Raw genomic sequence first — 26,287 nt, 5'->3', positions numbered from 1 at the left:
TTCACATGTGCCCCAACACACGTGCTCTTTAAGCCAGATCTAGAAATATTGGAAGTGCATGCTGGGATGTAGGACCAGTCTGCCTTGTTGAATCTTAAAACAATTAGCAAGAGACCAAAGCCGGTATTACTGCGCAAGATACACAAACTCCCATACTGGATGGAAAAGAGTAAAACATCAAGTGGAAGATGAACATTTAAAAGCGAAACACAGGAACAAGTAGTAAATAGTAAGCTGAAATCTAGTGAAGTCAAGGGTGATGTTCACAACTGACACATTAGTGAATGTTACCTTCTGGTCACTTCTGGGACATTTCTGGTATATTTCTACTGTGCAATTAAAAATCTGCACTTTAAAGGGAACCTGTCAACCCCAAAATCGCTGGTGAGGTAAGCTCACCGGCATCAGGTGCATATCTCTAGCATTCTGTAATGCTGTAGATAAGCCCTCGATGTTACCTGAAAGAGGAGAAAAAGACGTTAGATTATACTCACCCAGGGGCGGTCCCGGTGCTGGTCAGGTCAAACGGGCGTCTCATGTCCGCTCCGGCGCCTCCTATCTTCATTCCATGACGTCCTCTTCGGGTCTTCGCGCCGCGGCATCGGCGCAGGCATACTTTGTCTGCCCTGTTGAGGGCAAAGTACTGCAGTGTGCAGGCGCCGGGCCTCCCTGACCTTTCCGGCGCCTGCGCACTGCAGTACTTTGCTCTGCCCTCAACAGGGCAGACACAGTACGCCTGCGCCGGCGCCGTGGGGTAAAGACCCGAAGAGGACGTCGTGGAATGAAGATGGGAGGCGCCGGAGCGGACCTGTGACACCCATCAGAGCGGGACCGGCCCTGTGTGAGTATAATCTAACGTCTTTTTCTCCTCTTTCAGGTAACATCGGCGGCTTATCTACAGCATTACAGAATGCATTACAGAATGCTGTAGATAAGCCCCTGATGCCGGTGAGCTTACCTCACCAGCGATTTTGGAGGTGACAGGTTCCCTTTAAAGATACTGCACCCAGAGACCACTTACACCTGCTATTTCAAGGGAATATGTCATGTACAAATTTTTTTTATTAACTTGCAGATATGGTGTTAATCTGGAGGTTTATAGCGTTCTGAACCTGCCCGAAGAAAGCACTGAGAACCCTGCTATCAGGAAGAAATTAATTTAATTCCTCCAGGCAGCAATTGGCTTCCAGTCGTATGGGTGCTGCCAGCGAGGCTTCAGTCACCTCTCCATGCGTAGTGAATGAGGATGTAACCTCGTCCCTGGCACTGACTGACAGCCGGCTATGCATTAGGAATAGCTGTCAGTCAGTGCCAGGGGCGCAGTTAAAATGGCTGCTCTATATATACAGCATTTTTATATATAACAAGTTCCCTTTAAATGGACTAACACTAAGGCTCCGATCTCATCTACAAGACGTCACCGACCACAACTGATGCATCCTGTAACTAAGGCTCCGATCACATCTACAAGACGTCACCGACCACGACCGATGGATCCTGTAACTAAGGCTCCGATCACATCTACAAGACGTCACCGACCACGACCGATGGATCTTGTAACTAAGGCTCCGATCACATCTACAAGACGTCACCGACCACGACCGATGGCTCCTGTAACTAAGGCTCCGATCACATCTACAAGATGTCACCGACCACGACCGATGCATCCTGTAACTAAGGCTCCGATCACATCTACAAGACATCACCGACCACGACCGATGGATCCTGTAACTAAGGCTCCGATCTCATCTACAAGACGTCACCGACCACGACCGATGGATCCTGTAACTAAGGCTCCAATCACATCTACAAGACGTCAGCGACCACGACCGATGGATCCTGTAACTAAGGCTCCGATCACATCTACAAGACGTCAGCGACCATGACCGATGGATCCTGTAACTAAGGCTCCGATCACATCTACAAGACGTCACCGACCACGACCGATGGATCTTGTTACTAAGGCTCCGATCACATTTACAAGACAACACCGACCACGACCGATGGATCCTGTAACCAAGGCTCAGATCACATGTACAAGACATCACCGACCACGACTGATGGATCCTGTAACTAAGGCTCCGATCACATCTGTTGTGAATTCCGCTCTTGGGCTCCCTCCGGTGGTTGTAAGTGGCACTTTTGTGAGTTCTGCTCTTGGGCTCCCTCCGGTGGATTTAAGTGGAACTGCTGCTCCTTGGATTTAGCAGTCTGCAGCTGCTTCCACTGATTGTCTTTCTGGCTCGGCTATTTATCCTGGCTCTATCCTTCAGCCAGTGCCAGTTGTCAATGGTTCCTGCTTGGATTCACATCTCTGCTTGGATTTCCCTGATATTATGACCAGTTCAGCAAAGATAAGTCCTTGCTTTGTTCTTTTGCAGTCCACTTGTTGTGGACTTAATCTTTCTGCACTTTCTATGTTTTTTCCAGTCCAGCTTGCCACTATGGATTTATTCAGTTAAGCTGGAAGCTCTGGGAAGCAGATTTACCCTCCACACCTTTAGTCAGGTGTGGAGATTTTTGTAAACTCTGTGGTGGATTTTTCTAGTTTTTAACACTGACCGCACAGTATTCTGTCCTGTTCTATCTATCTAGCTAGACTGGCCTCCTTTGCTGCTCCCTGTTTTCATTCTGTGTATGTCATTTCCCTCTCCACTCACAGTCAATATTTGTGGGGGGCTGTCCTATCCTTTGGGGATTTTCTCTAGGCAAGCCAGCTTTCCTGTTTCTATCTTTAGGGGCAGTTAGTCCTCCGGCTGTGAAGAGGTGTCTAGGGAGTGACAGGAACATCCCACGGCTACTTCTAGTGTTGTGTTAAGCTCAGGAACTGCGGTCAGTACAGGTACCACCTCCTCCAGAGCACGTCCCATGTTGCTCCTAAACCACCAGTTCATAACAGTACAACTGGCCATAAATGAATTAAATGCATCTCAAAAGAAGGAAAAAAGGAAAACTTTGAGCCATTTTTTTTTCTGCAGTCTGTTTTGTCTTTTTTTTCCTCTTAATCTTTGGGTGGTTCAGGATTTTGGCGCTGGCATGGATGTTCAGGGATTGTTTTCTCGTGTGGATCAACTTGCTGCAAGAGTACAGAGTATCCAAAATTATGTTGTCCAGACTCCGGCTTTAGAGCCTAAAATTCCTACTCCTGATTTGTTTTTTGGGGACAGATCCAAGTTTCTGAACTTTAAAAATAACTGCAAATTGTTTTTTGCTTTGAAACCCCATTCCTCTGGTGATCCCATTCAGCAGGTTAAAATCGTCATCTCTCTGCTGCGTGGTGACCCTCAGGACTGGGCATTCTCCCTTGAATCTGGGGAACCGGCATTGCTTAATGTAGATGCATTTTTTCAAGTGCTCGGATTATTGTATGACGAACCTAATTCTGTGGATCATGCAGAAAAAACCTTGTTGGCCTTATGTCAGGGTCAGGAAGCGGCAGAATTATACTGCCAGAAATTTAGAAAATGGTCTGTGCTCACTAAATGGAATGAGGATGCTCTGGCCACAATTTTCAGAAAGGGTCTTTCTGAAGCCTTGAAAGATGTTATGGTGGGGTTCCCCACGCCTGCTGGTTTGAGCGAATCTATGTCTCTAGCCATTCAGATTGATCGGCGCCTGCGCGAGCGCAAAGTTGTGCACCATATGGCAGTGTCCTCTGAGCGGAGTCCTGAGCCTATGCAATGTGATAAGATTATAATAATAATAATTTTATTTATATAGCGCCAACATATTCCGCAGCGCTTTACAACTTATAGAGGGGACTTATACAGACAATAGACATTACAGCATAACAGAAATCACAGTTCAAAACAGATACCAGTAGGAATGAGGGCCCTGCTCGCAAGCTTACAATCTATGAGGAAAAGGGGAGACACGAGAGGTGGATGGTAACAATTGCTTTAGTTATTTGGACCAGCCATAGTGTAAGGCTCGGGTGTTCATGTAAAGCTGCATAAACCAGTTAACTACCTAAGTATGTAACAGTACAGACACAGAGGCTATTAACTGCATAAAGTGTATGAGAACATGATGGAGGAACGTGATTATGTTGTTGTTTTTTTATTAATAGGCCACACAGGGATAATTAGGTTAATGCGTTGAGGCGGTAGGCCAATCTGAACAAATGAGTTTTTAGGGCACGCTTAAAACTGTGGGGATTGGGGATTAATTGTATGATTGTATAAAGATTTTGACTAGAGCAGAACGGCAGGGATTCAGACGTCAGAATGGGCTGTGTTTTTACTGTGGTGATTCTGCTCATGTTATTTCTGATTGCCCTAAGCGTACTAAGAGGGTCGCTAGGTCTGTTACCATCAGTACCGTACAGCCTAAATTTCTCTTATCTGTGACCCTGATTTGCTCATTATCGTCCTTTTCTGTCATGGCATTTATGGATTCAGGCGCTGCCCTGAACTTAATAGACTTGGAATTCGCCAGGCGCTGTGGTTTTTCCTTGCAGCCTTTGCAGAGCCCTATTCCTTTGAGGGGGATTGATGCTACGCCGTTGGCCAAGGGTAAACCTCAGTATTGGACTCAGCTGACCATGTGCATAGCTCCAGCACATCAGGAAGATTGACGTTTTCTGGTGTTGCATAACTTGCATGATGTTGTTGTACTGGGTTTTCCATGGTTACAGGAACATAATCCGGTGCTGGATTGGAAATCTATGTCTGTGACTAGTTGGGGTTGTCAAGGGGTACATTGTGATGTTCCTTTGATGTCAATTTCCTCTTCCCCCTCTTCTGAAGTCCCTGAGTTTTTGTTGGATTTCCAGGATGTATTTGATGAGCCCAAGTCCAGTTCCTTTCCTCCACATAGGGACTGTGATCGTGCTATTAACTTGATTCCTGGCTGTAAGTTCCCTAAGGGCCGACTTTTCAATCTGTCTGTGCCAGAGCATGCCGCCATGCGGAGTTATGTCAAGGAGTCTTTGGAGAAGGGGCATATTTGGCCGTCTTCGTCACCATTGGGAGCGGGATTCTTTTTTGTTGCCAAGAAGGATGGCTCCTTGAGACCCTGTATTGATTATTGCCTTCTTAATAAGATCACGGTCAAATTCCAATACCCTTTACCTTTGCTTTCTGATTTGTTTGCTCGGATTAAGGGAGCTGGTTGGTTTACTAAGATTGACCTTCGAGGGGCATATAATCTTATTCGTATTAAACAGGGTGACGAATGGAAAACTGCATTTAAAATGCCCGAAGGCCATTTTGAATACCTTGTGATGCCTTTCGGGCTTTCTAATGCTCCTTCTGTATTTCAGTCCTTCATGCATGATATTTTCCGCAATTATCTTGATAAATTCATGATTGTGTATTTGGATGATATTTTGATTTTTTCCGATGATTGGGAGTCTCATGTGAAGCAGGTCAGGATGGTATTCCAGATCCTTCGTGATAATGCTTTATTTGTGAAGGGGTCTAAGTGCCTATTTGGAGTTCAGAAGGTCTCTTTTTTGGGTTTTATTTTTTCTCCCTCGTCTATAGAAATGGATCCTGTTAAGGTCCAAGCCATTCATGACTGGATTCAACCCACATCGGTGAAGAGCCTTCAGAAATTTTTGGGCTTTGCTAATTTTTATCGCCGTTTCATTGCCAACTTTTCCAGTGTGGTTAAGCCCCTGACCGATTTGACGAAGAAAGGCGCTGATGTGACGAATTGGTCCTCTGCGGCTGTTGAGGCCTTTCAGGAGCTTAAACGCCGATTTACTTCTGCTCATGTGTTGCGTCAGCCGGATGTTTCTCTTCCTTTTCAGGTTGAGGTTGACGCTTCTGAGATTGGGGCAGGGGCCGTCTTGTCTCAGAGGAATTCTGATGGTTCTTTGATGAAACCGTGTGCATATTTTTCCAGAAAGTTTTCGCCTGCGGAGCGCAATTATGACGTTGGTAATCGGGAGTTGTTGGCTATGAAGTGGGCATTTGAGGAGTGGCAACATTGGCTTGAGGGAGCCAAGCACCGCGTTGTGGTCTTGACAGATCATAAGAATCTGATTTACCTCGAGTCGGCCAAGCGGCTGAACCCTAGACAGGCTCGATGGTCCCTGTTTTTCTCCCGTTATGATTTTGTGGTCTCGTATCTTCCGGGATCTAAGAATGTGAAGGCTGATGCCCTCTCTAGGAGTTTTTTGCCTGATTCTCCTGGAGTCCTTGAGCCGGTTGGCATTCTTAAAGAAGGGGTAATTCTTTCTGCCATCTCCCCTGATTTGCGGCGGGTGCTTCAGGAATTTCAGGCTGATAAACCTGACCGCTGTCCTGTGGGGAAGCTGTTTGTTCCTGATAGATGGACTAGTAAGGTAATTTCTGAGGTTCATTGTTCAGTGTTGGCTGGTCATCCTGGGATTTTTGGTACCAGAGATTTGGTTGCTAGGTCCTTTTGGTGGCCTTCCTTGTCGCGGGATGTGCGTTCTTTTGTGCAGTCCTGTGGGACTTGTGCCCGGGCCAAGCCTTGCTGTTCCCACGCTAGTGGGTTGCTTTAGACTTTACCGGTCCCTGAGAGGCCCTGGACGCATATTTCCATGGATTTTATTTCGGATCTTCCTGTTTCCCAGAAGATGTCTGTTACCTGGGTGGTTTGTGACCAGTTCTCTAAAATGGTCCATTTGGTACCTTTGCCTAAATTGCCTTCCTCCTCTGATTTGGTTCCATTGTTTTTTCAGCATGTGGTTAGTTTGCATGGCATTCCGGAAAACATTGTGTCTGACAGAGGTTCCCAGTTTGTTTCCAGGTTTTGGCGGGCCTTTTGTGCTAGGATGGGCATTAATTTGTCTTTTTCTTTGGCGTTCCATCCTCAGACAAATGGCCAAACTGAGCGAACTAATCAAACCTTGGAAACCTATTTGAGATGCTTTGTGTCTGCTGATCAGGATGATTGGGTGGCTTTCTTGCCGTTGGCCGAGTTTGCCCTTAATAATCGGGCTAGTTCGGCTACTTTGGTTTCGCCTTTCTTTTGTAATTTTGGTTTTCATCCTCGTTTTTCTTCAGGGCAGGTTGAGCCTTCTGATTGTCCTGGTGTAGATTCTGTGATGGACAGGTTACAGCAGATTTGGACTCAGGTGGTAGACAATTTGACGTTGTCTCAGGAAAAGGCTCAGTGTTTTGCTAACCGCCGTCGGTGTGTTGGTCCTCGGCTTCGTGTGGGGGATTTAGTCTGGTTATCTTCTCGTCATGTTCCTATGAAGGTTTCTTCCCCTAAGTTCAAGCCTCGGTTTATTGGTCCTTATAAGATCTCTGAGATTATCAATCCAGTATCTTTTTGTTTGGCCCTTCCAGCCTCTTTTGCCATCCACAATGTTTTCCATAGATCTTTGTTGCGGAGATATGTGGTACCCGTTACCTCTGTTGATCCTCCTGCCCCAGTGTTGGTTGAGGGGGAGTTGGAATATGTGGTTGAGAAAATTTTGGATTCTCGTTTTTCGAGGCGGAGGCTTCAGTATCTTGTTAAGTGGAAGGGTTATGGCCAGGAGGATAATTCTTGGGTGGTTGCCTCCGATGTCCATGCTGCCGATTTGGTTCGTGCTTTTCACTTGGCTCGTCCTGATCGGCCTGGGGGCTCTGGTGAGGGTTCGGTGACCCCTCCTCAAGGGGGGGGTACTGTTGTGAATTCCGCTCTTGGGCTCCCTCCGGTGGTTGTAAGTAGCACTTTTGTGAATTCTGCTCTTGGGCTCCCTCCTGTGGTTTTGAGTGGTAGTGCTGCTTCTTGGATTTAGCATCAGCAGCTGCTTCCACTGATCGTCTTTCTGGCTCGGCTATTTTTGTCTGACCTTATCCCTCAATCAATGCCAGTTGTCAATTGTTCCTGCTTGGAGCCACTGCTCTTTTGGATTTCCCTGACACTCTGTCCAGTTCAGCAAAGATAAGTCCTTGCTTGTCCTTTTGCAGTCCACTTGTTGTGGACTTTATTGTTCTGCACATTCTATGTTTTGCTCATTTGTCTAGCTTATCAGTATGGATCTATTCAGCTAAGCTGGAAGCTCTGGGCTGCAGATTTTGCCCTCCACACCTTTAGTCAGGTGTGGAGATTTTTGCATATCTCTGCGGTGGACTTTTTCTGGTTTTTATTACTGACCGCCCAGTGGGCTTTCCTTACTATCTATCTAGCTAGAAGTGGCCTCCTTTGCTAAATCTTGTTTCATACTACGTATGTCATTTCCTTCTCCTCTCACAGTCAATATTTGTGGGGGGCTGTCCTATCCTCTGGGGGATTTTCTCTGAGGCAAGATAGCTTTCCTGTTTCTACCTTTAGGGGTAGCTAGTTCTCCGGCTGTGACGAGGTGTCCAGGGAGTGACAGGAACATCCCACGGCTACTGCTAGTGTTGTGTTAAGATTAGTTACATAGTTACATAGTTATTAAGGTTGAAAGAAGACTGTAAGTCCATCTAGTTCAACCCATAGCCTAACCTAACATGCCCTAACATGTTGATCCAGGGGAAGGCAAAAAAACCCCATGTGGCAAAGAGTAACTCCACCATGGGGAAAAAAATTCCTTCCCGACTCCACATACGGCAATCAGACTAGTTCCCTGGATCAACGCCTTATCAAGGAATCTAGTGTATATACCCTGTAACATTATACTTTTCCAGAAAGGTATCCAGTCCCCTCTTAAATTTAATTAATGAATCACTCATTACAACATCATACGGCAGAGAGTTCCATAGTCTCACTGCTCTTACAGTAAAGAATCCGCGTCTGTTATTATGCTTAAACCTTCTTTCCTCCAGACGTAGAGGATGCCCCCTTGTCCCTGTCTCAGGTCTATGATTAAAAAGATCATCAGAAAGGTCTTTGTACTGTCCCCTCATATATTTATACATTAACATAAGATCACCCCTTAGTCTTCGTTTTTCCAAACTAAATAGCCCCAAGTGTAATAACCTATCTTGGTATTGCAGACCCCTCAGTCCTCTAATAACCTTGGTCGCTCTTCTCTGCACCCGCTCCAGTTCAGCTATGTCTTTCTTATACACCGGAGACCAGAACTGTGCACAGTATTCTAAGTGTGGTCGAACTAGTGACTTGTATAGAGGTAAAATTATGTTCTCCTCATGAGCATCTATGCCTCTTTTAATACATCCCATTATTTTATTTGCCTTTGTAGCAGCTGCCTGACACTGGCCACTGAATATGAGTTTGTCATCCACCCATACTCCCAGGTCTTTTTCATTGACGGTTTTGCCCAGAGTTTTAGAATTAAGCACATAGTTATACATCTTATTACTTCTACCCAAGTGCATGACCTTACATTTATCCCCATTAAAGCTCATTTGCCATTTATCAGCCCAAGCTTCTAGTTTACATAAATCATCCTGTAATATAAAATTGTCCTCCCCTGTATTGATTACCCTGCAGAGTTTAGTGTCATCTGCAAATATTGAAATTCTACTCTGAATGCCCCCTACAAGGTCATTAATATGTTAAAAAGAAGAGGGCCCAATACTGACCCCTGTGGTACCCCACTGCTAACCGCGACCCAGTCCGAGTGTGCTCCATTAATAACCACCCTTTGTTTCCTATCCCTGAGCCAGCTCTCAACCCACTTACACATATTTTCCCCTATCCCCATTACTCTCATTTTATGTAACAACCTTTTGTGTGGCACCGTATCAAAAGCTTTGGAAAAGTCCATATATACTACGTCCACTGGGTTCCCTTGGTCCAGTCCTGAACTTACCTCTTCATAGAAGCTGATCAAATTAGTCTGACATGAACGGTCCCTAGTAAACCCGTGCTGATACTGGGTCATGAGGTTATTCCTCTTCAGATACTCCAGCATAGCATCCCTTAGAATGCCCTCCAGGATTTTACCCACAGTAGAGGTTAAACTTACTGGCCTATAATTACCGAGTTCAGTTTTTGCCCCTTTTTTGAATATTGGCACCACATTTGCTATACGCCAGTCCTGTGGTACAGACCCTGTTATTATGGAGTCTTTAAAGATTAATAATAATGGTCTATCAATGACTGTACTTAGTTCCTGCAGTACTCGGGGGTGGATCCCATCCGGGCCCGGAGATTTGTCAATTTTAGTTATTTTTAGATGCCGCTGTACTTCCTGCTGGGTTAAGCAGGTGACATTTAATGGGAAATTTTTATCACTAGTCATTTTGTCTGCCATGGGATTTTCTTTTGTAAATACTGATGAAAAAAAGTCATTTAGCATATTGGCTTTTTCCTCATCCTCATCCACCATTTCACCCAGACTATTTTTAAGGGGGCCAACACTGTCATTTTTTAGTTTCTTACTATTTATATAGTTAAAGAATATTTTGGGATTATTTTTACTCTCTCTGGCAATGAGTCTCTCTGTCTCAATCTTTGCTGCCTTGATTTGCTTTTTACAGAATGTATTTAATTTTCTGTATTTATTTAATGCCTCCTCACTACCTACTTCCTTTAATTCTCTAAATGCTTTCTTTTTGTCCCTTATTGCGCCCCTTACAGCTCTATTTAGCCATATTGGTTTCCTCCTATTTCTAGTATGTTTATTCCCATACGGTATATACTGTGCACAGGTCCTATCCAGGATGCTAATAAATGTCTCCCATTTTCTTTGTGTATTTTTGTGTCTCAGGATATCGTCCCAGTTTCATACTACGTATGTCATTTCCTTCTCCTCTCACAGTCAATATTTGTGGGGGGCTGTCCTATCCTCTGGGGGATTTTCTCTGAGGCAAGATAGCTTTCCTGTTTCTACCTTTAGGGGTAGCTAGTTCTCCGGCTGTGACGAGGTGTCCAGGGAGTGACAGGAACATCCCACGGCTACTGCTAGTGTTGTGTTAAGATTAGGAACTGCGGTCTGTATGGTTACCACCTGCTCAGAGCTAGTCGCATGTCGCTCCTAAATTACCAGTCCATAACAGGGATCCTAGACACCTCGACACAGCCGGAGTACTAATTAACCCTATAGATAGAAAAGGGAAAACTATCTTGCCTCAGAGAAAATCCCCAAAGGATAGACAGCCCCCCACAAATATTGACTGTGAGAGAGGAAAAAACATACAGACTGAAAACAGGATTTAGCAAAGGAGGCCAATCTAGCTAGATAGGAAGGATAGGACAGAGTACTATGCGGTCAGTATTAAAATACTAGGAAATATCCACCACAGAAAATACAAAAACTCCACATCTAACTAAAGACATGGAGGGTATATCTGCCTCTCCAGAGATTCCAACTTGGCTGCATAAATCCTTACACAGATTAAGCTGGACAAGAAAAAACATGAAATGCACTGAACAATAAGGCCCACAACATGTGGCTGCAAAAACAAGCAGAACTTATCTTTGTTGAAATGAACAGCAAGCAAGAGACCAGGATGGGATGTGAATCCTCCAGAAACAATGGACAACTGGCACTGACTAAAGGGTGAAACCAGACTAAATAGCCCAGTCCGAAGTGGAAACACCTGATGACTGCTGTGAAGGACAGACAGCATCGCTACCACTTATAACCACCGGAGGGAGCCCAAGAGCAGAATTCACAACACGGCCCGTCGTTGCGAAAAAACGTTCAAGGGAAAGTTTTTTCGCACGTCGGGTCCTGCATTTCTGACCACGTATGCGCCGCCAGAACTCCGCCCCCTCCTCCCCGGGACTTTACAATGGGCAGCGGACGCATTGAAACACTGCGTCAGCTGCCCATGTTGTGCCAAATTTGCACAACGTCCGTCGATACGTCGGGCAGAGGCTTAGAGATGGCCCCGTACCGACAGAAGTGTGAAAGAAGCTTAAGGTTCCGATCACATCTACAAGACATCACCGACCACGACCGATGGATCCTGTAACTAAGGCTCCGATCACATCTACAAGATATAGATTAACCTAAATGAAAATCAGCAGCATAAACATCAAATAAAAGTTTCTGATGTTTTAAAACACTCTGTACCAAAAAGTTTTCTCCACTCAGTGTCCTCAGCCTCCTTTCCTGATCTCAATTGCTATAATAAGGAGTCAGTATGATATTTGCTGGTTGAGGACAGTCACCTCGGGAACTATGCCAATATTGAAAAGACAGAACATTTTTCTTTCTGTGCTCTGTTGCTGTAGTATATAGGGCTCAGCTCCCTCTTTAAATGAATTATAGCTCTTTAAAAAGACTTCTAAACTAGTGATGAGTGAACGTGCTCCGATAAAGTGTTATCTGAGTTTCTAGAGTGTGCTCCAATAATATATTCGTGTCCCTGCGTCTGCATGTTTTGCAGCAGTAGGCAGTCGCAACACATGCTATGTTACATAAATGGTCCATCAAGGTACCTGACAAATGTTGACTCTGCGTGGAGGCAACGTCACATATTTGGGGGAATTTTCTGACTCCGTGTGCCTTTTGGGAGACAATGATTCAGATAATTCTTGAGGAAATGGGGGTCTCAGTCCACAAGAATTCAGCTGCTGTCCTCTTTTTTTATGTTCCCTATGACCTAAACCAGATACAAAACAATGTCTGCTGCACTATCTTTTCCAGGCTGCAAATGCAATCATTCCGCAAATGGGAAGATCTCCGGAGCCCTCACACTGCGCGACGTCGTTCTACTGGGAGATTTTCAATCCCAACCAATTGAGCACAACATGGTGTGACAATATCATTCTTCACAATACAACTTTGCAATTAGTTCCCTTCATTTTTTACTCTTAACCAGCTGCGACTTTTTCTTTTGAAACACAAATGTTCCCCCACATGGTGTGCCACACCGACACACATATCCTTTTCCATCGTCTCTGCTATGTTCAGTGCTTCACTTTCGGGATCTTCTATTGTGACCTCTCTTCATTAATGCTCTTGCCGTCATCGCTCACAAGTCTTTCCACTAACGACACTGAGCATTTTTTCTTTATTTTATTATACTACTGAGTTGGACACAGAGGAGCCGCTGGGAGAGTAGTCAGGAGGAGACAGTAGTCAGCCAAAAGATCGTTCTGCTGACATCAATCTAATGGTGTTTTCTGAGGTTTCTTCAGGAGCACACCGCTCCTCTGCCTCCCAGCTTCCTGGTGACGGAGTGTAGATTGACAGTTCAGTCAGGCAAGATTGGCTGCACCGCGGGACTGAACTGAATACCCTCAAAGCCTGATAGAGAAACAACTTTGCCTCTTCAGCATGGGAAAAGAGCAGGTGGACTAGACAAAAGCTGTCTGAATCCCCCCAGCTTCACAGCAGCAGGAGCAGACTCTAAGGCAGGGTGCATGAGTGTATTTCTCTGTCTATATACGGACCGCAAAGATCGGACTGACCGCAGTCTCCGGTTATGGACTTACAGCCTCACAGACACATGCAAGTCTATAAGTTCAGATCAGGAGACCTGTAGCCACTCTGGCCATTACACTCCATATATGGACTGACAAGTACACTTGTGTGAACCCGGCCTGCAAACAGCTTTGGACCCCCAAGTGTTTCACTACAGTTTATAACAGAGCAGTGAAAATAAAAAAAAAAAATTTCCACAAAAATTATTTTTTAGCCCCGTTTTGTATTTTTCTAAGGGTAACAGGAGAAATTGGACCCCAAAAGTTCTTGTCCAATTTGTCCTGAGTACGCTGATACCCCATATGTGGGCGGGGGGGGAACTACCGTTTGAGCGCATGGCAGAGCTCGGAAGGGAAGGAGCGTCATTTGGAATGCAGACTTAGATGGAGTGGTCTGCAGGCGTCACGTTGCATTTGCAGAGCCCCTGATGCACCTAAACAGTAGAAATCCCCCACAAGTGACCCGATATTGGAAACTAGACCCCCAAGGAACTTATCTAGAAGTGTTGTGAGAACTTTGAACCCCCAAGTGTTTCACTACAGTTTATAACGCAGAGTCGTGAAAATAAAAAATAATTTTTTTCCCACAAAAATGTTTTTTTAGCCCCCCAAATTTTTTTTTCCCAAAGGTAATAAGAGAAATTGGACCCCAATAGTTGTTGTCCAATATGTCCTGAGTGCGCTGATACCCCATATGTTGGGGTAAACCCCTGTTTGGGCACACGGGAGAGCTCGAAAGGGAAGGAGCACTGTTTTATTTTTTCAACGCAGAATTGGCTGGAATTGAGATCGGACGCCATGTCGCATTTGGAGAGCCCTGATGTGCCTAAACAGTGGAAACCCCCCAATTCTAACTGAAACCCTATCCCAAACACACCCCTTACCCTAATCCCAACCGTAACCCTGACACACCCCTAACCCCAATCCCAACCGTAAATGTAATCCAAACCCCAACCCTAACTGTAGCCTTAATCTTAACTTTAGCCCCAGCCCTAACCCTAACTTTAGCTCCAGCCCTAACTTTAGCCCCAACCCTAACTGTAGCCCTAACCCTAGCCCCACCCCTCCCCTAGCCCCAACCCTAGCCCTAGCTTTAATGGAAAAATGGAAATACATTTTTAAAAAAAAAATTTTTATGTATCCCTAACTAAGGGGGTGATGAAGGGGGGTTTGATTTACTTTTATAGCAGGTTTTTTAGTGGATTTTTATGATTGACAGCTGTCACACACTAAAAGATGCTTTTTATTGCAAAAAATATTTTTAGCGTTACCACATTTTGAGACCTATAATTTTTCCATATTTTGGTCCACAGACTCATGTGAGGTCTTGTTTTTTGGGGGGCGAGTTGACGTTATTATTGGTACCATTTTTGGGCATTTGACATTTTTTGATCGCTTTTTATTCCGATTTTTGTGAGGCAGAATGACCAAAAACCAGCTATTCATACATTTTTTTTTTTTTTTTTTGGGGGGGGGGCTTTTATACCATTCCACGTTTGGTAAAATTGATAATGATTTTTTCACCGCTTAAATATAAAAGAACCTAGACATGTTTGGTGTCTATGAACTCGTAATGACCTGGAGAATCACAATGACAGATCAGATTTAGCATCTAGTGAACATGGTAAATAAATAAATTAAAAAAACCTGTGGAATTGCACTTTTTTTGCAGTTTCATCGCACTTGGAATTTTTTCCCCTTTTCCAGTAAACGATATGTTAAAAACAATGGTGTTGTTCAAAAGCACAACTTGTACCGCAAAAAAAGACCTCACATGGCCATAGTGACGGAAAAATTAAAAAAGTTATTTCTCTGGGACAAAAGGGAGCGAAAAGCAAAAACGAAAATACCTCTGGTCATGAAGGGGTTAAAAATCATGGAGGCCATACAAAATACTAGCTGTAGCAGTGACTGATGTGGGGTGGACTCCTGCTTGCATCAACTTATTGGAGTAAAACTGAAAATTTTGTAATGAGAGTTCTATGATTAAACTAACTTTCATGTTATTGGTTAATAAAAATGTTCTACTCCGTATTGGCAACATTTTAGAAAGTGTTCTCGTGTTATTATTATAATTATTATTAATTATTTATATAGCACCATTAATTCCATGGTGCTGTACATGAGGAGTTACATCAAAATACAAATATCACTTACAGTAAACAAACTAACAATGACAGACTGGTACAGAGAAGCGAGGACCCTGCCCTTGCGGGCTTACATTCTACAGGATTATGGGGAAGGAGACAGTAGGTCGGGGGTTGCAGTAGCTCCGATGGTGTTGAGGTGGCCGTGTGGTCATTACAGGCTGTAAGCTTCTTTGAAGAGATGGGTTTTCAGGTTTCTTTTAAAGGATCCAAAAGAAGTGGATAACCGGATGTGTTGGGGCACTGAATTCCAGAGGAAGGGTGATATTCGGGAGAAGCCTTGGAGATGATTGAGTGAGGAGCGAATAAGTGTGGAGGAGAGGAGGAGGTCTTGGGAGGACCGGAGATTACGTGAGGGAAGATATTGAGAGATTAGTGTGGAAATATACAGAGGAGAAAGGTTATGGACGGCTTTGTAGGTCAGTGTTAGTAATTTAAACTGGATACGCTGGGAAATTGGGAGCCAGTGAAGGGATTTGCAAAGAGGTGAAGCAGGAGTGTAGCGAGGAGAGAGATTAGTCGGGCAGCAGAGTTAAGGATGGACTGCAGAGGTGCAAGGGTGTTAGAAGGTAGGTCACAGAGGAGTATGTTGCAGTAGTCGAGGCGGGAGATGATTAGGGCATGCACAAGCATTTTGGTAGAGTGTGGGTTGAGGAAAGGACGGATTCTGGAAATATTTTTGAGCTGGAGGCGACAAGAGGTGGTGAGAGCTTGGATGTGCGGTTTGAAGGACAGGGCAGAGTCAAGGGTTACTCCGAGGCAGTGGATTTTGGGGACAGGGGAAAGTGTGATTTCATTTATTTTGATACATAGATCAGGTAGGGAAGATAAGCGTGATGGAGGAAAGATGATGAGTTCAGATTTGTCCACATTGAGCTTGAGGAAGCGAGAGGAGGATATGGCTGATAAACACTCTGGGATTCTGGATAGCAGAGCGGTGACATCTGGGCCAAAGAGGTACATCTGAGTGTCATCGGCATATAGATGGTGCTGGAAGCCATAGGACCTTATGAGTTGTCCCAGGCCGAGTGTATAGATTGAGAAGAGTAAGGGTCCTATGACAGAGCCTTGAGGGATGCCAACAGAGAGGGCGAGATGAAGAGGTGGTGTGGAAGTAGGAAACGCTAAATGTGCGGTTGGCAAGGTATGAGGAGATCCAGGATAGGGCGAGGTCTTTGATGCCAAAGGAGGAGAGGATCTGTAGTAGGAGGCAGTGGTAAATTGTGTCGAAGGCAGAGGACAGGTCTAGGAGGAGGAGTATAGAGAATTGTCTGTTAGCTTTGGCTGTAAGTCGTTAGTCATTTTGGTCAGGGCAGTCTCAGTGGAATGGTGGGGACGGAAGCCAGATTGTAGGTTGTCGAAGAGAGAGTTAGATGCAAAGTGAGAGGAAAGTTCAGCATGGACGTGCTGCTCAAGGAGTTTGGAGGCAAATGGGAGCAAAGATATGGGGTGATAGCTGGACATAGCGCTTGGGTCAAGGGATGGCTTTTTGAGGATAGGTGTGATTGTGGCATGTTTGAAGGCAGTGGGGAAGGTACCAGAAGTTAGTGAAAGGTTGAAGAGATGGGTTAGGGATGGGAGTAGTGTGGTGGTGAGGTTGGGGAGGAGGTGGGACGGGGTCAAGTGCACAAGTGGTGAGGTGTGATTTGGAGAGAAGATGAGCAAGCTCCCCCTCAGAGATTTTCAGTGTTCAGTGAGGTATTAAAATCTTACTTATCACAGTGGGTGTACTCATTTATGCCTAACACGGTTTATTAAAGTTTATACAGCACAGTGAACATAACTACAGTTTCTTTCCTGTATGACTTATCATGTCTAACAAGATTTGATTTATTTATTGTTTTTCTTATATAGTGCGATCTTATTCCGCAGCTCTTTACACACATTATCATCGCTGTCCCCAATGGGGCTCACAATCTAAATTATATATAATAATCAGAACTCTCTAAAGAAAACCCAAACCAATCGGAGGGTAACACTTCATCAAAAATTAATACATAATGACCAATGACCATAGTGATGCCCCCGGAAAAAGCAGAGCAAAACGCTTGTCGGGGTGGAGGGATGCAAGACTTTCGTTACCTGTGGATACCCTTCTAGGTAAAAAAAATTCCTTTAAACTTGTATTTATATCTATTGACTTTATTGAGATCCACCCTAGGCACTAATAATTATAAACTGCTCTTCCTTATCTTGATTCACATGCATACAGTACACTGGTACTATGGTGTCAGGAATATGATGTATTTGATTGTCTATTATCACGCACACTGAGCTCTGCTACATCCAAGAGCTGAGTACAGACACACGCTGTGGGCTTTTCCGACCCCCTTCCTCCAATACAGCTGTAATGTGAAACCAGTGTGCTGGGAGCAGGCCTTCTCCGCTTTGTGTAAGAGCACGATGGGGGGGAATTCCCTATGTTCTCTTAAACTGGTATATACAGGTCCTTCTCAAAAAATTAGCATATAGTGTTAAATTTCATTATTTACCATAATGTAATGATTACAATTAAACTTTCATATATTATAGATTCATTATCCACCAACTGAAATTTGTCAGGTCTTTTATTGTTTTAATACTGATGATTTTGGCATACAACTCCTGATAACCCAAAAAACCTGTCTCAATAAATTAGCATATTTCACCCGTCCAATCAAATAAAAGTGTTTTTTAATAACAAACAAAAAAACCATCAAATAATAATGTTCAGTTATGCACTCAATACTTGGTCGGGAATCCTTTGGCAGAAATGACTGCTTCAATGCGGCGTGGCATGGAGGCAATCAGCCTGTGACACTGCTGAGATGTTATGGAGGCCCAGGATGCTTCAATAGCGGCCTTAAGCTCATCCAGAGTGTTGGGTCTTGCGTCTCTCAACTTTCTCTTCACAATATCCCACAGATTCTCTATGGGGTTCAGGTCAATTGAGCACAGTAGTATCATGGTCAGTAAACCATTTACCAGTGGTTTTGGCACTCTGAGCAGGTGCCAGGTCGTGCTGAAAAATGAAATCTTCATCTCCATAAAGCATTTCAGCCGATGGAAGCATGAAGTGCTCCAAAATCTCCTGATAGCTAGCTGCATTGACCCTGCCCTTGATGAAACACAGTGGACCAACACCAGCAGCTGACATGGCACCCCACACCATCACTGACTGTGGGTACTTGACACTGGACTTCAGGCATTTTGGCATTTCCTTCTCCCCAGTCTTCCTCCAGACTCTGGCACCTTGATTTCCGAATGACATGCAAAATTTGCTTTCATCAGAAAAAAGTACTTGGGACCACTTAGCAACAGTCCAGTGCTGCTTCTCTGTAGCCCAAAAAGTGGCTTTACCTGGGAAATGCGGCACCTGTAGCCCATTTCCTGCACACGCCTGTGCACGGTGGCTCTGGATGTTTCCACACCAGACTCAGTCCACTGCTTCCTCAGGTTCCCCAAGGTCTGGAATCGGTCCTTCTCCACAATCTTCCTCAGGGTCCGGTCACCTCTTCTCGTTGTACAGCGTTTTCTGCCACATTGTTTCCTTCCAACAGACTTACCATTGAGGTGCCTTGATACAGCACTCTGGGAACAGCCTATTTGTTGAGAAATTTCTTTCTGGGTCTTACCCTCTTGCTTGAGGGTGTCAATGATGGCCTTCTTGACATCTGTCAGGTCGCTAGTCTTACCCATGATGGGGGTTTTGAGTAATGAACCAGGCAGGGAGTTTTTAAAAGCCTCAGGTATCTTTTGCATGTGTTTAGAGTTAATTAGTTGATTCAGAAGATTAGGGTAATAGGTCGTTTAGAGAACCTTTTCTTGATATGCTAATTTATTGAGACAGGTTTTTTGGGTTATCAGGAGTTGTAGGCCAAAATCATCAGTATTAAAACAATAAAAGACCTGACAAATTTCAGTTGGTGGATAATGAATCTATAATATATGAAAGTTTAATTGTAATCATTACATTATGGTAAATAATGAAATTTAACACTATATGCTAATTTTTTGAGAAGGACCTGTAATTGCGCAGCTTAGGTCTGGAAGCAGGACAAATACATTTTTGGCCTCTGCATTGGCCGGGCCATCACCCAGTGTGTTTTCTAAGAGCAGCGCCTAGCAGAAACGGAGGAACGGATTACGACTTAACCCCTTTCTGACCTCGGACGGGATACTACGTCCAAGGTCAGATCCCCTGCTTTGATGCGAGCTCCAGCAGTGAGCCCGCATCAAAGCCTGGACATGTCAGCTGTTTTGAAAAGCTGACATGTGCCTGCAATAGCGGTGGGTGAATCGCGATTCATCCGCCGCTATTAACTAGTTAAATGCCGCTGTCAAACGCTGACAGCGGCATTTAACTAGCGCTTCCGGCCATCGGCCAGGCCGGAAATGCGCTCATCGCCGACCCCCGTCACGTGATCGGGGGTCAGCGGTGCGTCGGCATGACAACCAGAGGTCTTCTGGAGACCTCTATGGTTGTTGATGCCGGATTGCTGTGAGAGCCACCCTGTGGTCGGCGCTCAAAGCAATGCAGCAATTCTACTACATAGGAGCAATCTGAGCTTCGCTCCTATGTAGCAGAGCCGATCAGGCTATGCCAGCTTCTAGCCTCCCATGGAGACTATTGAAGCATGGCAAAAATAAAAAAAAATGTTTTAAAAAATATGAAAAAAATAAAAAAATATAAAAGTTTAAATCACCCTCCTTTCAGCCCATTCAAAATAAAACAATTAAAAAAAAAAATCAAATATACACATATTTGGTATCGCCACGTTCAGAATTGCCCGATCTATCAATAAAAAAAAAGGATCAACCTGATCACTAAACAACATAGCGAGAAAAAAATTCAAAACGCCAGAATTACGTTTTTTTGGTCTCCGTGACATTGCATTAAAATGCAATAACGGGCGATGAAATGAACGGATCTGCACCAAAATGGTATAATTAAAAACGTCAGCTCAGCACGCAAAAAATAAGCCCTCACCTGACCCCAGATCATGAAAAATTTTGGAATTTTTTTTTCACCACTTAGATAAAAGAGAACCTAGACATGTTTGGTGATAATTAACTCGTAATGACCTGGAGAATCAAAATGGCAGCTCAGTTTTAGCATTTAATGAACCTAGCAAAAAAGCCAAACAAAAAACCAGTGTGGGACTGCACTTTCTTTGCAATTTCACCGCACTTGGAATTTTTTTCCCGTTTTCTAGTACATGACATGCTAAAACCAATGATGTCGTTCAAAAGTACAACTCGTCCCTGCAAAAAAATAAGCCCTCACATGGCCATATTGATGGAAAAATAAAAAAAGTTATGGGTCTGGGAAAGAGGGGAGCGAAAAATGAAAATACCCAGGGTCATGAAGGGGTTATCCGGGTCACCCAGCTACCCCAGGTGTAGACTTAAATTGAAGCTAACCTCGTGAGAAGACATGCAATACGTTCGTCGTCACTCTATGAGGTTCCCAGAGCACGCTAGGACGAATATGAGTTTTAATAAAGTTCTGAGTCTCTCTGGAAAGGGGAGTGGAGTCCATAGCTCCGCCAACTCAGTGATGTCACGACCAGGGGGTATAAGTGAAAGGGAGCTCATTTTTCACTAGTCATTGCCCAGGAAAAGAGCTAACAGAAGCTCTGCAAGCTGTTCTGATGCATTTTGATGTTGTTCCTCCCCCCAGTCGCATGGTCAGCCATGATCTGAGAGAACTGTGTTTTTTTCAACTTTAATCCCTTTTTATTTGTAATCGTTCTGTACATACGATACTTGTCTCCTTTTATAATATCTTTTTATACGTTTGTAAATACTGCCTACCTTTTGGAGTAAAATATATAAAATTAATAGCTTTGTTTCTCCTTGCTCTATAACGCACTGTCATGTCCTCTGAAGTAAATTACGCTAATTTTGATTGGCTCCTGACCAATTACCAATTCAGGAATAAGAGCTGGTGGCAGCGGAAAGTATCCTGAGCCGTTGGGAAAACTGGTAGCGACGGACAGCATTGATAATTAATGTTCCCGTCTGAGTGGGAGCAGTTATATCGCCCTCGCTGCAGTGTGCCCATTAGCCAGTGTAGTAAGGCAACCTTTCTGGAGACAAATTATCGTAGGTGCAGTACCCTGTATGACCTGAGGGTAAGAGGGGCGCCAGAGAGCTGCAAGTTCCAAACTGGAACTGGGAAGTGGAATATAGATAAATCCCCTTGATAAAAGAACTGGGGCCAACCAAACTACCCCGGTTCATGACATATTGGTGTCAGCGGTGGGGATGATAAAAATATCCCCCCTGTGATTCGTGACATATGGATATTAAAATTGTGTAGGTTTTGTTATAATTGTTGCCTATGCAATGTACTGTCCTGCATCTCTCTTTGGCATGAGGCACCTCATTTTATATATTTTTTGGTTTTAATATGGATAATAAATATTTTTTCTCTTCTACCTCGAATTGTACACTTCTTAACCCGAGATTTTCTTCCATCGTCATTATATATTAAGATTTGATTTATGTATAAACATGTGATGCTGAGTCACTACTCACTGACAAGCGTAGAGAAAGGGTAGACAGGAGGTCTGAGGTCAGATGCCAGGAAGGCACAAGATAAAGAGCAGCAGGACAAAGTCGTGTCAGGAAACAGTCCAGGGTCAAATACCAGGAGGGTACGTCAAGACTAGGGAGTAAGAAAAACAGACAGTCAGAGGCCAAGTACGGGGTCAGGTACCTGCAGTCAGAAAGCGTCAAGAGCAGAAGGGATAATCCACATGAATAGTCAAGACAAAGCCTACATCCGGCAACAAAATCAGAGAAAGACACAATCAGACAGAGCTAAGCACATACCAAACTAAGCTCAGCTACAGCTGACACCGATCTGGTCACAGCTAGCCAGCTAAATAACTAGAAAATTACCAAAGATGAGAGGCACCTGGGGAAATGCCTGAAGCAAGCCCAGATTGAGCAGCAGGGCTGTTGATCAAAATGCTGTGAGCCCAGAATGCCCCAGGATCAGATTGGATGAATGGACTGTCACTCACAACACTGACAGTCCAGCATACATCAGATCCCATTGCGAGGTTGAGTCATCACTCACAGCCTCCCTAGTCCATAGTAAAGATGAGAAAATGACAAAAAGATTTCCCACATTCTGAATATGAATACAGCTTTTCTCTGTATGATTTCACTCATGTCTAACAAGATTTGATTTACTGAAGATTTCCCACACATTGAACATGAATATAGCTTATCTCCTGTGTGACTTCTTTTCAGAGAAGAGGTGATTTATGTATAAAAGATTTACCAAATTCTGGACATGAATACAGCTTCTCTCCTGTGTGAGTTCTCCTATGTTTAACAAGTTGTGATTTCTCTGTAAAGTATTATTCACATTGTAAACATGAAAACGGTTTCTTCCCTGTGTGAATTCTTAGATGTGTTACAAGATTTGCTTTTTGCATAAAACATTTCCCACATTATGAACATGAATGTGACTTCTCTCCTGTATGAATTCTCTGATGTCTAATAAGATGCCCTTTAACCGCGAAGGACTTCCCACATTCTGAACATGAAAATGGGTTTTTTCCTGTGTGAATTCTCTGATGTTTAATAAGATGCCCTTTATCATTGAAGGATTTCTCACATTTTGAACATGAAAATGGCTTTTCTCCTGTGTGAATTCTCTGATGTGTAATAAGACTCGCTTTATCTGTGAAGGATTTCTCACATTTTGAACATGAAAATGGCTTTTCTCCTGTGTGAATTCTCTGATGTTTAGTAAGATTCCCTTTATTTGTGAAGGATTTTTCACATTCTCAACATGAAAATGGCTTTTCTCCTGTGTGAATTCTCTGATGTTTAATAAAATTCGCTTTATCTGTGAAGGATTTCTCACAATTTGAACATGAAAATGGCTTTTCTCCTGTGTGAATTCTCTGATGATTAATAAGATTATCTTTTACTGTGAAGGATTTTCCACATTCTGAACATGAAAATGGCTTTTCTCCTGTGTGAATTCTCTGATGTGTAATAAGATTCCCTTTATTTGTGAAGGATTTCTCACATTTTGAACATGAAAAGGGCTTTTCTCCTGTGTGAATTCTCTGATGTTTAGTAAGATTCCCTTTATTTGTGAAGGATTTCTCACATTCTGAACATGAAAATGGCTTTTCTCCTGTGTGAATTCTCTGATGTCTAATAAGACTCGCTTTATCTGCGAAGTACTTCCCACATTCTGAACATGGGTTCTCTCCTGTGTGAATTCTCTGATGTCTAATAAGCCTCCATTTATCTGTGAAGGAGTTCCCACATTCTGAGCATGAAAATGGCTTTTTTCCTGTGTGAATTCTCTGATGTCTAATAAGATGCCCTTTATCATTGAAGGATTTCCCACATTCTGAACATGAAAATGGCTTTTCTCCTGTGTGAATTCTCTGATGATTAATAAGACTCGCTTTCACTGTGAAGGATTTCCCACATTCTGAACATGAAAATGGCTTTTCTCCTGTGTGAATTCTCTGATGTTTAATAAGATTCGCTTTATCTGTGAAGGATTTCTCACATTTTGAACATGAAAATGGCTTTTCTCCTGTGTGAATTCTCTGATGTTTAATAAGATTTGCTTTATCTGTGAAGGATTTCTCACATTTTGAACATGAAAATGGCTTTTCTCCTGTGTGAATTCTCTGATGTTTAATAAGATTCGCTTTATATGTGAAGGATTTCTCACATTTTGAACATGAAAATGGCTTTTCTCCTGTGTGAATTCTCTGATGTCTAATAAGAATCCCTTTTTCGGTGAAGGATTTCCCACATTCTGAACAGGAGTATGGCTTCTCTCCTTCATGTTTGGTTTGAGTTAGATAATCTGAGCTTTTAGTAAATTCCTTGTGACACTGAAATCTTGTATCCACTTTGTCACCTGGAATTGTGGTAACAATACGAGATTGCCCAGGAGAGGGTTCCTCATGATTAGCAGGATTACAAGAAAGTGAAGTACTGTGAAGTCCAGGAGGTCCATGAAGGGTAATGAGGTTTTCTCCATAAGAGTGCTTCCTGATATCTTCTTTTTTACAATTTAGTGACAAACTGCTATTATCACAAGGATTTCCTATAAAGATAAAAGATAAAATTCACAAAAGGGATTTCGAAATTTGATGGAGCTCAAAATGAAGACCCTTGTCAGTGAAAGTACAGGTAATAAGCAAGACAACTACATGCCATAACATTATCACAATAGATAAAGTGAATAACATTTATAAAATGGTGACATTGGCACAAATCGACCTCTAAAAATTAACCTTCATTAATGTATTTAAAAGGGTCAAAAATACTTGATTATCTTAAAAAGGTGAAAAAATGGAGGGTCAATAGGGTAAAAAAAGAAAAACCTAGGACTAATGTCTCACTAGATGAGCCCTAAAGTTCACCCTACCTGCCAGCGGAGGATGGCACCCTAGTTGGAGACGTGATGGCACCCCCGCTGAATGTCGGCAGCGCTACGCACAATAATGCACCCTGAACATCCTACACACTATAATATAGACACAAAAACACACAAAAACAATTAAAGGGAGTAGCCAAGATATAAAGATCTCGTAGTTATTGCTGTATGTTTCATGAGGGATGCAGACAAGAGGTGTAGTCACATTAATACCCCAACAAAGATAATATGGCCAGAGCATGCAATCACATTAATAGTCATCTTTGGGGCTACAATTTAGACAAAGAAAATCTGATCCATATCGCTATTACACAGTGCCTGTAATATTTATATGGTCTGGAATACACTAATGGAACACCAATCAAATGGGCGCACAGTCAGATATCACATGACAAGGTACTATTAGATAATTAACTCCTTTCTGTTTACTTAATTCAAAAGCCTAATGCCCAATGTGATATCTTCTGTTTGCCCCCCCCCCCCAAAAAAAAAAATGGGTGCATAACTGAACATAAATTCGCCATACAAAAATCCCACACAATATCGGTATTAATCCACTCTCCTCCTCTAATTTCAGAAACCAGTGGTTTCCTGGGTCTCACAATTTTCCCGATGGATAACGACACACACACACTGGAGAGTGGACCTGCGGGAGAAAAATCACCTCTTCATCCCTTTAGCTGATTCCGATGTCTTATCATGGAAAGGTCGAAGCTGACACGTCAGCCTCTGTAGCCACTGTATCACCCGATGCTGTCTGGCTCTGGAAAGCGAGCTGGCAGTGGTGGGGAGGCTACTACCATTTTCCTGATCACATGAACACATCTCATGTGTTAAAGGTTATGGTCCTGCTGGATAGACAGAGGAGGATTCGGGGTGTCAGTCGACGCCGTTCACTTTGTCTCTACGTGGGATAACAGAGTGAATATTCACACTATTTCCCTCCAAAAGGTTAAGAAAAAAACCTTCAGAAAAAGAAAAAACGTAAAAAATTAGTGAAACATGCCAAAAACTGGGGTACATATGGGTTTACTGAAAAACCCGAGTCCGCGTCCTTCTGACACTAAGCTAAACTGGTCAGCTGCTGTGTACTACTGAGGAGGAGATAAAGTTTTATTGCCTAGTGTCAGCAGCAGACCCCCATGGTTTCCGGTGTCCTCCAATGAAGCAATAGAGGAACTAGCTCAGGCACTGAGGGGTTAAGTTTGTATTTTTTGCATCTTTTTCTTTAGTTTTTTCTTTGGATTTATTCACAGTTGTATTCGGCAGCGATTACAGTTCTGGAGCAGGAAACTGTAAATGGTTGTCTAAAGGGTTAAGGCTATGTTCACACGTTCAGGATTTCCATCCTTTTTTTTTCCTGACTGAAACTGCAGGTCTCTGCAGAAAACGCAGGTGCGTTTTTTGGTGCGTTTTTGGTGCGTTTTTGGTGCGTTTTTTGGTGCGTTTTTTAGTGCGTTTTTTGATGCAGTTTTGTCTGCAGATTGTCTGT

General features: G+C 43.4%; 2 protein-coding genes across 2 annotated transcripts in view; one reads left to right on the top strand and one right to left on the bottom strand.

Moving 5' to 3' along the window:
• The window catches only part of LOC143793562 (uncharacterized), a 293,906-nt gene that overhangs the window by 140,941 nt on the left and 126,678 nt on the right, over positions 1-26,287 (top strand). The gene's annotated exons all lie outside the window — the stretch shown is intronic.
• Positions 15,255-26,287, bottom strand: part of LOC143793517 (uncharacterized) — a 38,280-nt gene continuing 27,247 nt past the window's right edge. Inside the window, exon 10 of the mRNA XM_077280553.1 lies at positions 15,255-24,462. Coding sequence (XP_077136668.1) covers positions 23,168-24,462 — 1,295 coding nt within the window. The 3' untranslated portion in view covers positions 15,255-23,167. The remainder of the gene's footprint in view (positions 24,463-26,287) is intronic.

This window comes from Ranitomeya variabilis, chromosome 1 (assembly GCF_051348905.1).
Source record: "Ranitomeya variabilis isolate aRanVar5 chromosome 1, aRanVar5.hap1, whole genome shotgun sequence".
Taxonomy (NCBI): domain Eukaryota; kingdom Metazoa; phylum Chordata; class Amphibia; order Anura; family Dendrobatidae; genus Ranitomeya; species Ranitomeya variabilis.
Note: the sequence above shows the minus strand (reverse complement) of the source record. Positions and strands in the feature narration are given on the sequence as shown.